The sequence below is a fragment of the Phocoena sinus genome, chromosome 2 (assembly GCF_008692025.1).
Source record: "Phocoena sinus isolate mPhoSin1 chromosome 2, mPhoSin1.pri, whole genome shotgun sequence".
NCBI lineage: Eukaryota > Metazoa > Chordata > Mammalia > Artiodactyla > Phocoenidae > Phocoena > Phocoena sinus.
Genome location: NC_045764.1, coordinates 82,942,529 through 82,956,759, shown reverse-complemented (window position 1 = coordinate 82,956,759; position 14,231 = coordinate 82,942,529). Strand labels below are relative to the sequence as shown.

Genomic DNA, 14,231 nt, shown 5'->3' with positions numbered 1-14,231 from the left:
GGTATGCTGTGCTGTATTAGTCAGCTCAGGCTGCCATAAAAAAATACTACAGACTGGGCGGCCTGAACAACAGAAATTTATTTTCTCACAATTCTGGAGGCCAGAAGTCTTAAGATCAGAGTGTCAGCATGGTCAGGTTCTGGTTGAGACCTCTCTTCCTGGCTTTTTGACAGCAACCTTCTTACTGTGTCTTCATGTGGTAGAGAGAGAACAAGCTCTCTGGTATCTCTTCTTATAAGGGTACTGTTCCTATCATGAGGGCCACCCTCATGACTTTATCTAACCTTAACCTCCAAAAGGTCCCACCTCCAAAGATCATCACTTTGGGGGGTTAGGGCTTCAGCATATGAATGGGGAGGGGGGACAAACATTCAGTCCATAACATACGCTAATGTGATGCCCCAATGGAGAAGGGAAAACTAATTGAGAAGAGGGGAGAGCACTGCAATACTGAGGTCCCTGAATAAGCAAGGACAAACGGAATCTAGTTTACAAGTGGAAGAACTGGCCTTGTATAAAAGCAGACCATTCATCCATGGCAACACAAGGGAAGGCAGAACATACATGCACACATGTAGGGAGATGAACAGATGCAGCTAGGTGGTGGGAGTTTATCAAAGTTCTCTTCTGATTACATCTATTTTCTCAGATAAGAATCCATAGTACACAAATGCTAAAGTGGGAGCATGGACTGTCATATGGGACTCTACCAACACCCAATGGCATAGAGCTTCAGTTTAAAATACAGGAGCTACATAGAGACAACACACGGTGTTCACGCAAGGTGATAAGTCAGATCAGAGGTGCCTGCATAACACCATAAAAAACAAACAAACAAAGAAAAAGACCCCTAAGGACTATCGCTAAATGAAAGGATGAAATCAAGAAAAACACCCTCTCTGTAAAGGAATATGGTAAGGAAGGGTTCATCTGCACCTGAACTCTGAGTGAAAGAAAAAGTCTCCGCTGGGCATCTGTAACGACAAAACAGGCCTCATGAGACCCAAGCGCACACTGTGTGGCACAACTTCCAAGCTGAGAATTTAGTTTAAACTGTGTGTGCCCCCAGGTGCCTGGCAGAAACTATATAAACCTTTCCTAGAAGAATGCATACTCAACCCAGGCCTCAAAGCATCCCTACGTATGCATTTGCAATAAATATTTTCTCAATGAAATACAAAGCCAGCTGATTTTGGTGCTGTGAAATCTAAAACATCTGGGTTAAAATCCCAGCTCCACCTTCTGACTATCTCTGTATTCTGAGGGAAGTTCTTAAACTGCAGTTTCCCCTTCTGTAAAACAGTTGCCCCACAGGCTTTTGAAGGCACAGTTTCTGGTACGTAACTGTCAACAGCTACCAGTCACTATCATAACAGTATCAGTATTTATTAGTCTAAAATTACTCGTAAGTTTTACTTAATAATGCAAAATAAAAGTTGTCACCGCCAATAAAATACTTCTGCACCATCCACCACCACCCCAAAACAACTGAGCCTGACTCTAATCCATACTCTGGACAACCCATGAATCAAAAAGTGAATCACACTGAAAATCAGAAAAATTTATATTTAGAATAATAATAAAAATAATACACATCAAAAGTTATGGAATTAAAAAAAACTTATGGGATAAAGCTAAGCTTAAAGGGAAATCTATAGTGTTAAATGTATACATTAAAAACAAAAAAGGCTGAGAAAAACAAAAAAGGCTGAACATCTAAAAAAGTTTGAGAAAAACTATTAAGTGTGCAATAGCACTACGTCTTTAAAAATGTACATACCTTAATATTTTAAAATACTTTATTACTAAAAATGCTAACCATGATCTGACAACACAGGGTTGAAACAAACCTTCACTGTGTTAAAAAACACATTATCTGCAAAGCACAAAAAAGCAAAGCACAATAAAACCAGGTATACCTGTACAAAAAAGGAAAAATTATTTGCCAAGCCTCACTTTAATACAGAGATCTCATAAATCCTAAATAAAATATTAGCAAAGCAAATCCAGCAAGGACAATACATTACAATCAAGTTGAGATTATTCCAGTAACACAAGATTTATTTAACACTTGAAAATAAGTCCAACATATTTCATCTCATTAAATAAGAAAATAATGATAATATCATTAGATGCAGAAAAAGTATTTGCTAAGATTCAACATCATTTGTGATTTAAAAAAGAAAAATCCTAGCAATCTACAAATAAGAAGGAAACTTCCTTTATCAGAAAAACAGTATCTATAGTAAACACCTACAGTAAATATCACACTTAATGGCGACACAGTGAAAGGCATCTTTTTGATACTGGGAACAAGGAAAAGATACCTACTCTCACCTTTACTCAACACTATACTGGAGGTCCTAGATACTGCAGAAAAAAAGAAGACACAAAACACTTAAAAGTTAGAAAAGATGAAATAAAACTGCCATTATTCATAAGTAACAGAATTATGCACATAGAAAATTCAAAAGGATCTACAGAGGACTTGTTAGAATTAATGAGTTTATTAAGATTGCTAGGTATAAACCCAATATACAAAAATTAATTGCATTTCTATATACCAGTAATAATTATAAAATGATACCATTCATATCATTTTTGACATCAAAAATATCAAATACCTAGGCATGAATCTAAAAAAAGATATTTAGGACCTCTAGAAAAAATTATAAAACCTTACTGGGAGAAGTAAAAAGATCTAAATTAAAGACTATATCGTGTTCATAGATGAGAAGACTCAACTGTAAAGACGTCAATTCTCCCAAAACTGATCTATAGAGTCAATGAAATATCAATCAAAATCACAAGAGGTTTTCTGTTTGTTTTATAAAATTTATTATGTTCATTCTAAAATTTATATGGAAATACAAAGGGCCAAAAATAGATAGGATAATCTTAAAGAAGGAAAACAAGATGGGAAGACTTGCTCTACCAGATATCAAGACAATTTAAAAGCTATAGCAACGAAGGTGGCATTACTACAAGGAAAGACCAATGGACTAGAGAAAAGAATCCAGAAACAGAGCCACACTAGTATGGACATTTGATTTTGACAAAGGTGGCAATAAAGAGCAATGGAGAAACAAGAGGCTTTTCAACAAATTGTGCTGGACAACTGGATATCCATACAGAAAAAGTGAAACCTGACCTCTTCCTCAAACCATACCTAAAAACTATTCCACGTAGGTTTTAGATCTAAATGTGGAAGGCAAAAAATTAAATGTCCAGATTTTAGACCAGAGGTTCTGAGGTCTTCTGACCCAAGGCACCTGCAGATAGAATTCCAGATATAAAAAATATTTCTGATACCTCAACTGTATCCTCTCATGCGTTAGCATTTTAGTGAGCCAGTTCCAGTTGACAGCAGCCACATATCTTTGCCTGAGTCTTCCAGGAATTGTTTGTAAGTGCTGAGAATTAATGCTCTGCTCTCACCATCCTTCAACCCATGTGTGTATGTGTGATGTGTCTGAAGAACAAGTGTGAGGAACATAATGTTGTGAGGACCACTAACTCCCAGAGTTAGCCACAGATTTAATCTTGTTAATCACCTGCATGATAATACACTCTTTTTTAAGCACCTTCACTTCCCTGCCTCAAATCCAGTATATTTTTTTGTGAGCATTGCCCATATTAATTACTTGAACTCGAATGCTTGTCTGGGGGTCTGCTTCTTGAGAAACCAAGAAAACCAAGACCCAGAGCTACAATGAACTTGAGTAGGGGAAAAAAATTACTTCTCTATTTTTGTAACTGCTAATTGAAGGAAATGCTAAATTTCAGTTATGAATATAAACATACCAAAATGATGTTAGCAGTACTTGTGACTTGGTCTCTAACAGAAATCACAGATGTTTTAATATTACATGACAGCTGCTGCAGATACCTCCAAATATTTTTTACACTCCTCACTACATTGAAACCGTTATTAGTTTACTGCTAAACCACACATGATCGCAATCTTTCTGTCTATAATGTTATACAGTCTTCCTGTCTATAATGTCATCAACTATTGAGCAACTAACTACCTCTGTGCCAAGCAATTGTTCAACCACAAAACAGTTGAGTGTTCTACAACTAAAGATTAACTCAAAAAGCCTTGGGTGAATTCTGATGTTCTTGGAAAACCTATCCTTGCCTTGTAAAGTATAATATGGAAATTTTAATTCATACACAACAACTAAATACAATTAAACTTTAACCTGTGATTTTTAAATGTAATTTTTTCTTGCTGAATACATTAACTAAGAAGTACATAATTGATAATCGTCACAAATTTATTTTTTAATATCTTGAAGGTATATTTCAATAACCATATGGTATCATTTTTATAAGTTCAAAACTATTCAAAAATAAAAATTATATTCTTTGGGAATTTACACCTGTGAAACTATTTTTTTTTAAAAGCAATGAAATAAAACATAAAATTCAGGATTCCGGTTGCATAGGTGAGGGGGAAATGAAGAGATGCAAGAGGAAAATAGTAACCCATTAGTTTTATGTCCTTTGTCTCAACTGGGTAGCAGGTACATACATGTGCACTTGTTTAATTATTATCTTATATATGTTTTTTATATATTCATTTTATACTTAGGAAATATTATGTATTTAAAAAGGAGTATTCATAGAATCAGAAAAATATTCTGGAAAATCAAAAATGTGATAGCAGGAAAAAATTACTTCTAAGTTAAAGCTGAACACTCCAACCAGAATTTAAACAAAAAAAAAAATTTTTTTTAATGAAGGGGGGGGAAAAAAAGAGAAAATTAGGGATCAGTATAGAAGGATCCACATCTGAATAAGGGGAGATCCAGAAAGAGAGAAAAGAGAACACGAAAGGAAGGAAATAACACAAAAGGAATAATATAAAATAATCCCCCTGAACTGAAGGACATGAGTTTTCAGACTGAACAGGCGCATCAGATTGCCTGCACAAAAAAAGTCTTTATCCCTTAGAGATACATACTAAAATATTTATAGATGACTGACCCATACCACGATATATTGAAATTTTAGAACACCGGGATAAGGGGAACATTCTTAAAACCTCTAAGAGCTAGAGCTGGGAGAGCATGGTCATAATGGCACTATACCTCTCAAACAGCAACACTGGAAGCTGGAAGGCAACAGAAGCATGATTTTTAAAATTCTGAAGGAAAATTAGTTCCAAGCCAATGCTATGCCCAATCAAATAAAGCATAACGAAGAAGAAAGACCTGTTCAGACTTGCAAGGCCTCAAAAATGTTTTTTTCCCATTCATCTTTCCTCAGGGACCTACTGGAGGATATCTCCATCAAAACAAGGAAAGAAGATGATAAATGATGTGAAGTAACCGGGAATTTAACAAAGGAGATGGGCAAAGAGAATCTCCCGAGGTTGGTAAAAGAAAATCCTGATATGAGAGCTCTATTATTTTAGACTCAGAGAACAACTAAGCCAGATTGGAGCAAAGAGAACAGACATTTCCAGGATACCTCCTACGTGGGATTATACTGAGAGAAGATCCAAAGAATGTCAGAGGTGTGAGGGATGAATTAGGTATATAGAAAACTAAGCAAACAGTAAAACAAAGTAATTACTAACACCAAAGTAATTATTCCATGAAAAATCTTTTACACACTCTTAATAATGTGAATAATAAATAGTGATTTTCCCAAATATTATGAGATGCTTATATCAGAAAGACAGGAGGAAGGGAAGTGAATATGTGTATGTGCTAAGTGGAGATGAGGTTGGGACATCAGCTAGAGAACTAAAGTCTCAGCCTCCATAGTAGCATGGCCAGAAATTATACATAAAACCAAAAGGAAAAGAAATTTAAAAAATTTTAAATCGGAGCATAATCAAGCTACTAAAGAATATGTAAAGAAATACTAAACTGCAATTTTATGAATCACTGCCTCTAGGACACAGGAATTAAGAGTAAGAAGAAGGGAGTGCATCTTTTCATTGTAAATCTAGTAGTAATATTTTACTTTTCAAATTATGTACATATGCTATTTTTTAAACCTAAAAATTAATTTTAAAAACCATAAATTTTCATGAGGGTCAAATAAGAATAAAAATAATAGCCATTATTTACCAAACGCCAACTACCTATGGGAAACATAGCAGATCTTTTACAAAAACTATCACTATTCCTCAGGCCATCTTTGTAATGTAGGATTATCCTAATTTTACAGATGAAAAAACTGAAAATGAGAATGAACAAGGAACACTTTTGTTTTGTTTGGTCCTTTACCTTTCCAGCAGTAGCAAAATATTCACCATCAGGGGACCACTCCATCAAATGTACAGATACTGAGGTTCTAAAAAAACAAAATTGAACAGTTAGCATTTTTAAAATCTGGAACACTCTATATATAAATGGTCAAAAAAAATTTTTTTTTAATTAAAAAAAAAGATTTTCATAACATCATCAAAACAAGAGTGTTTTCACCTCTCTAAAAATAAATCTAAATATTTCACCTCCCTAAAAATACAAATTAATTCATTAAAGCTAATCCAAAGCTCACTTTCGGGAGCCAAAAAAGAATGCAATTAACATGCATAAACGGTATCGCAACCTACATGCCCCACCGACATCCTAATGTAACATTTTGAAAACTGAGCTCATCATCTTCCCTGGCTAGTTGGATCCCTTCACATACTCCATATTGTTAATGGATCCCTTCACATAATCCTTCCACCTGAAAGAGTGTCTCACAACTTTCACATCTTCCCTCTCCCTATCCCACCTATATCTCATGCATTAATGAATAATTCCTACATATCAACCTTCTCAACAGAAGTCCTGAGGTTATTAACTATGAAAATACTTTCATCCTTTTTTAAAACAATCAGTTGTAGCACAGATTAAAGGATGATGTTATAATGGGTTTTGGTTAGAAAAAGTCTATTTTTCTAGGCTTCTAAGAACATATCTCAGGAAGCATTTTTTTAATTAATGAACATAACAGAGTTAGACACTAACTTGCACTGCCAGATGCACTTCCAATCATTTAAAACAGGAGGAATTTTATTATCGATTTCTTCCTCCTCTTCCAGAATGTCACCCCCTGGAGGAGCCCACAACTGAATAGAATCAGTTGCTGTCAACAATCTGTTATCTGAAAATTAAAGAATGTTCAGATGAATAAGCAAGGATTATCTAGAGAAATAAACGCACATGTGGGCTTCTGCTTAGGTCTATAAACTATTCTGTGAAAAATAAGCAATATTGTCTATGAAAAACACTTGTGGAGTATAGCCATTTAAAAGTTAGAATCCACTGACAAGAAAACTTGAGGGAAACTTGAGAACAAAAAAGAAAAGCCTCCTGACAAAGAGCTAGTTGTCTATCAGGTAAAACTTTAAAAAAAAAATAACAACAGAAGTAGAATAACAAAACAAACCCCAACACAGAATATTCAACACAGAATATATACAACACAGAATATTCTCAGGATATAAGACACAACTAAAGATTAATGAAATTTGTTTTTCTACATGGACTATTAAAATTACCCTCACTAGTTGTGAATGTAAAAAGGGACAACAGCCATTATCATCAAAAGTTTCTAAACGTTCAATATTAAAGACAGTAATTTCCCGAAATACAAATACCAAAGTGAGATAGGGTTTTTCTTACCTTGTTTTACTTCTGATTTTATTTCTTAATAAACACAGTAAGAGTAAAGTGCAGCACATTAATTAATGAAAGAAATCATCACTGTTTCTTGGAACAAAACATTCAAAAGTAGCGGGGGAAAGCACAGAACTAACAGTAAATTAAGCACTGTACAAAGCAGTGTATATGAAAAAGAGAAAAGTATACTCATTCACTAGCAAAAAGAGACTACTACTGACCATTTTCTTATTATGGGAGACTACATCACATTGTAATCACACACTTAAAACAAATATTAACTTTTCATAATTTCTAAAGATAATTGCTAAATACCTTGAGGGTCCCATGCTAAATTGTATGTCACGGAACTCAAAAAAAACTGGCCAGTTTTAAGCCACTGACACTTGAGTTGCTGAAACAGAGAGAGAGAAAGAAAAAAGAGAAAGATATGTTTTCAAAGGAATATCCACAAGCACAACCATATTATCATTTTCTTCAACTGAAGACTATGATCTGAAACAAGGATGTAAATATTTCACTATTATTTTCAAAATACTGTTTTTAAAATAATTTCCAATGATTCCACTTACTATTCTACCATATCAGGCTGTTTGCCACACCCAAACAAAGCATGTCTTCCAGGCTTCCTTCCATGTCTACAAACACAATCTTTTTTTGGGGGGTCTGCGCGGGGTCTTCATTGCGGCATGCGGGATCTTCAATGAGGCATGTAGGCTTCTTAGTTGTGGCATGCAAACTCTTAGTTGCGGCATGCATGCAGGATCTAGTTCCCCGACCAGGGATGGAACCCAAGCCCCCTGCACAGGGAGCGCAGAATCTTCCCCACTGGACCACCAGGGGAGGCCCCTATAAACACATTCTTATTCTTAGGGTATCCCTCCCTCTCTTTTCCTCCTACAAACTCCTATGATTACATCAGGATCTAGCTAAATCATCACCTCTGCAGTGAAGCCTCTTCTGACATCCTGGCAGCACTCAGAGCACTTTTTACTTACATTCTACCATTATAACACTGGTCACACTGAATTATTTGTTTATATATCTGACTCTCCTATTACACTGCAACTCTTCAAGGGCAGGAATTATGCCACAATGAGCTTTGTGCATTCAGTGTAATGACTGGTACACAGATGCTCAATAAATGTTTATAAAAACAAAGTAAACGCACATTAGAAAGAAGTACAAATTAACACAATCCTATGGAGTCAATGTCTAAAATAAAACTAGATACACCTTCCAAAAAGCCAACAAATTTGAACCATATAATATATAAAACCCACAAACCTGACCTATATTTGAATAATTTCCATTCTATTTTCTTACTGTTTCCATTCTAAAGTGTAGAAAGATTTAAAATTTAAAAGTCGCAGCTTTCCCATGAAATACAGTAAGTAAAAAAGTTTAGATATCTCTTTTCAGTAGACAAACATAAAATGTCCTTTTGTAGGCTTCCCTGGTGGCGCAGTGGTTGAGAGTCCGCCTGCCGATGCAGAGGACACGGGTTCCTGCCCCAGTCCGGGAAGATCCCACATGCCACAGAGTGACTAGGCCTGTGAGCCATGGCCGCTGAGCCTGCGCGTCCGGAGCCTGTGCTCCACAACGGGAGAGGCCACAACAGTGAGAGGCCCGTGTACCGCAATAAAAATTTTTTTAAAAATGTCCTTTTGTGAAAGTATAGTGCAATGTAAAGCCATGTCAAGGCTTTTTATAGGCAAGTTATACATTAATTGCTTGGCAAGTAATAATTTAATAAATGGCAATACCCTCTCTTATTATAATACTTTTAAAATATTTAACAATAAAATAATTTATTCAAGATTTCATGACTATCTAGAGGTGGAAGTTTCAAATACAACTAAAAAACCTGAATTCCAGTATCCAAAAGTAATTTTATATTTATTAATCAGGGAAAAAGTTATTTTTTAAACCCTATCACTGCTGACCCAACAACAGTCACAACAGTATTTTAAATACTGCTCAACAGAACTATTTACAGTAATAATAAAATCATTCCTAAAACTAGAGCTATCCCTAACATTCTTTCCATTAGTGCTTCTCAGAGTGTAATCTGTGGACCAATTACACTGCAGAAACTCGGGGAGTGAGGTCTGGAATCTGATTTTTTTTTCCATTTTTTTAAATTTAATTTTTATTTTATATTGGAGTATAGTTATTTACAATGTTGTGTTAGTTTCCAGTGTACAACAAAGTGAATCAGTTATACACATACATACATCTATACTTTTTCAGATTTTTTTCCCATATACGTTATTACAGAGTATTGAGTAGAGTTCCCTGGGCTGTATAGTAGGCCCTTGTTGATTATCTACTTTATATATAATAGCGTGTATATGTTAATCCCAAACTCCTCATTTATCCCTCCCACACACCCCCCACCCTTCCCCTTTGGTAACCATAAGTTTGTTTGCAAAGTCTGTAAATCTGTTTCTGTTTTGTAAATAAGTTCATTTGTATCATTTATTTATGGAATCTGATGTTTTTTCTATAAATTTATTTATTTTATTTATTTAGTTTTGGCTGCATTGGGTCTTCATTACTGCACATAGGCTTTCTCTATTTGTGGCGAGTCAGGGCTACTCTTTGTTGCAGTGTGAGGGCGTCTCATTGAGGTGGCTTCTCTTGTTGCGGAGCATGGGCTCTAGGCACGCAGGCTTCAGTAACTGTGGCTCATGGGCTCTAGAGCACAGCCTCCGTAGTTGTGGCGCACAGCCTCTAGAGCACAGGCTCAGTAGTTGTGGCGCACGGGGCTTAGTTGCTCTGTGGCATGTGGGATCTTCCCGGATCAAGGCTCGAACCCATGTCCCCTGCATTGTCAGGCAGATTCTTAACCACTGTGCCTCCAGGTAAGCCCCTGAATTTTTAAATATGTACTCTCGATGACTCTTAAGTACTCTGAAAAATTTTTTTTTTTTTTGCAGTACGCGGGCCTCTCTCACTGTTGTGGCCTCTCCCGTTGTGGAGCACAGGCTCCGGACGCGCAGGCTCAGCGGCCATGGCTCACGGGCCCAGCTGCTCAGCGGCATGTGGGATCTTCCCGGACCGGGGCACGAACCCATGTCCCCTGCATCGGCAGGCGGACTCTCAACCAGTGCGCCACCAGGGAAGCCCAGTACTCTGAAAATTTAATATGCATTTCATAATATTATCATAGGGAAGAGACTATGATATAATCTGTACTTCTGGGGGAAAACGTAAAAAAAAATTCATATACATACATTTAATGAAAAATATCAAAACCACTTATTTACTGCAGTTAAGAATACAATTTTTTTTTAATTACTGGTAAATATGTCAAGAGGTGAAATCTTGGCGTTCAGATTTCACACTGGCAGTTTTAACTATTTGTGAGTGACGGTGGAGTTCTACTGCATGTAGTAATTTTAAAATCAAAAAATTTTTCTAACCGTATTGGATTTTCTGAATATTAAGTAAGACAAAATATAATTCAGCACCCAGTGAGTTTACCTAAGCTCCTAACTCCTTCATTCAAATATTCAGAAGTACCTGTTATGTTCCAGATACTTGAGATGCATCGGTGAACAAAAGAAACAAAGCTCCCTACGCTCATGGAGCTTACATTCTAAATAGTAATCTATAAATAAATAAACAAGATAAGTGCTCTATTGAAAAAGGTTTAAAACTAGAAGGATAGGCAGGTTAGAAGGAAAGTGGAAGAACCAAGTGGCAATTTTTAAAAGGGTGTTCAAGGGACTTCCCTGGTGGTCCAGAGGTAAAGAATCCGCCTTCCAATGCAGTTGATGCAGATTTGATCCCTGGTCGGGGAACTAACATCCCACATGCCTCGGGGCAACTTAGCCCGCCTGCCTCAAAGAGAGAGCCCACATGCCGAAACCTACAGAGCCTGCCCGCGCACCCCAACTAGAGAGAGAAAACCCCTACACCACAACTAGAGAGAAGCCCTCACGCCACAAATCTCGCGCACCCCAACTAGAGAGAGAAAACCCGTACACCACAACTAGAGAGAAGCCCTCACGCCACAAACAGAGAGAAACCTGAGCAGACCGCACACCATAACGAAAAGATCCTGCATGCCTCAACAAAGATCCCATGTGCCGCAACTAAAACCCGACACAGCCAAAAAAAAAATTAAGGAAAATAATTATTTTTTTTAAAAAAGGGAAGGGTGGTCAAGGCACATCTCACTGAGAAGGTACTACTAAGCAAAAACTTAAAGGATCTGTAGGAACTGGCCCTGGAGCTATCTAAGGAAAGAAGGACATTCCAGACAAAAGAACAACCAATGCAAAGGCTCAAAGATGAGCGGGTAACTATCCAAAGAACAGTGAAAATGCCAGTGTGAAAAAAAAAAAAAAAAAAAAAAAAGCCAGTGTGGCTGGAGCGACCAGAGAGGACAAGAATAGTAGATGAGCTCTGAGAGGTAATAAATGGGTGCAGGTGTGGGGGGCAAGGCGGGGGTGGAGGAAGAAGGGCTGTAGTCCATTCTAAGGCTTTCTGGCTTTAAACGTGAGACAAGCATGGAGCCAATCGTTTTCAGCAGAGAAGTGTCATGATCTACTCTGCTGAGAACAGGGAAAGGGCAAGAGGATAGATATTAGACAGGAGACTAGTCTAGTAATCTAGATAAGAAACAACAGGAGTTCACCTGGGGGTAGATCCCAATTAACAAGGCAAATCTCAATAAGCAATATTCTAGGAAACTGATTTTCTAAAAGGCCTAGGAATATATTCCTAGTGAATGTAAAAGATCTTACCATAAAGCACCAGACAAACTTCACACTGATATTCCAGACCACCTTCAGCACCAGCTGCTAAGGAGCTCTTTATTGCTGTCAACTGGATTCCAAACTCAGTTATAAAACTTTTCTACCACCATTTAATACTTACACAATTTCTCTTATGAGAATTTATGCCCAAGGGCTCAAAAATACAAACAGCATTACCATATGAAGCTGCAACCTAAAAAAGAATGAACAAAGCATTAATATTTAAGGAAAAAGAGAAAATAAAGGTAACTTCCTTTTCACAATAATGTATAAACTGATTACATACAATCCCAATACAGTATTTATGGTTTATTCCCTTCCATAAATATAACTGGAAAAGTACTAGACTTAAGAATCTCTTCTCTTATCAAAAATTCAGGCTTTATTTTCCATATCAAATACAAGGTTGACCTATTCAAAGAAATCATCCTTTCCTATAAAAATTTCATTTTTAAATACAGAAATAACTTTTATTAACGAAGACACATTTCAATGGTACATCTGTCAGAAACTTTACAATCCAGTGAAAATAATATAAAAACCATGAGAAGTAGAAAAAAGACATCAAAGAGCAACAGGTTTTAAAAATACATCAAATAAAATGCCATTAACTATACCATCAAACAAAAAATACCAATTGGGAACACCATGTAGAAGGAGGAATAGAGAAAATGGACTAAGGAGAAACCAGAGAGACATCCACTGCAACTGGAGGAGAAACAGCTGATATAGACATCTCTAGTGGACTTAAGCTAGGAGTTTGGGGGCCAAGAGGACTTTGCTCCACGTCACATGCCTGATGAGAAGAAACACAAATTTCTCTGTTTCTAGGAGCTTACCAGAGCCTGTTTTCCAATAATTCCTTGAAAGCCAGTTCCCAGTTTATCTTCCTCTTGGCAAGAGGGAAACAACTACAGGGAACAGACCAAAAACCATCTCTTCTCACACCTCTAGGTCTATGGGTTAACCTATAATGCTAAATTAGGTATACATGTTTTTAAGGCAAGCCGAAAAGGTCTACTGTGATTTCAGGGCACTGTAATGCAAAAGAAGTGATTTCATTTATTTATTTATTTTTAGCATCTATAGTCACTCAGAGTGTATTTATTTATTTATTTATTTATTTTTAAATATTTATTTATTTATTTTGGCTGTGCCAGGTCTTAGTTGCACCACACAGGATCTTCATTGAGGCATGTTTAGTTGCAGCATGCTGGATCCTTAGTTGCAGTATGCGGACTTCTTAGTTGCGGCACGCATGTGTGATCTAGTTCCCCGAACAGGGATCAAACCCGGAACCCCTGCACTGGGAGCGCGGAGTCTTACCCACTGGACCATCAGGGACGTCCCCAAAAAAGTGATTTTAATTGTTATTTAATATCTAACTTTCTTTCCAAGAAAAAGCTGTACTCCACAATGGTAGGGGGAGAGTTACTTAAAATGCCTGGCCACGGTAGCACTGAGGTAAAAAGTGTTATGAATGATCACATTCAACATGTCAATGAATGAATGAACAAATGATTATAACTGGTTAATACAAAGTCATAAATTTGAAAGTAATCGTCACAAGGACTGGGGATAAATGAAATAAAAGAAGATGGCAATAAAAGACAATGAATCAGAGATGTCACAATTTGGGCTTCTTTACCTTCAACCAGGTTAGAAAAAGTAAAAACATGGTTATGAAAACCAAGGGCTTCTATATTAAAAAAAAAAAAGAAAACAAAAACAAAAATTTTGCTCCCAGAGTATCTGTTTGCTGTGATCATCACCAGCACATAAATAATTTTTTTAAATGCATCTCTGACAACTATCGTAACAACTCTAAGCA

General features: G+C 36.5%; 1 protein-coding gene across 5 annotated transcripts in view; it reads right to left on the bottom strand.

The window, feature by feature from the left end:
* Positions 1-14,231, bottom strand: part of DMXL2 (Dmx like 2) — a 178,388-nt gene that overhangs the window by 127,315 nt on the left and 36,842 nt on the right. For 3 of the 5 annotated variants that reach the window (XR_004348327.1, XM_032621915.1, XM_032621916.1), the window contains exons 3-6: positions 12,522-12,593; positions 7,947-8,025; positions 6,978-7,113; positions 6,246-6,312 (exon numbers count right to left, since the gene is read on the bottom strand). Coding sequence is in view for 4 of the 5 variants with exons in the window: in XM_032621915.1 (XP_032477806.1) it covers positions 6,246-6,312; positions 6,978-7,113; positions 7,947-8,025; positions 12,522-12,593 (354 nt within the window). In the remaining variant the exon portion in view is untranslated. Of the gene's footprint in view, positions 1-6,245; positions 6,313-6,977; positions 7,114-7,946; positions 8,026-12,521; positions 12,594-14,231 lie in introns of those variants that run through there. The other 2 variants (XM_032621919.1, XM_032621917.1) reach the window with 2 other exon arrangements.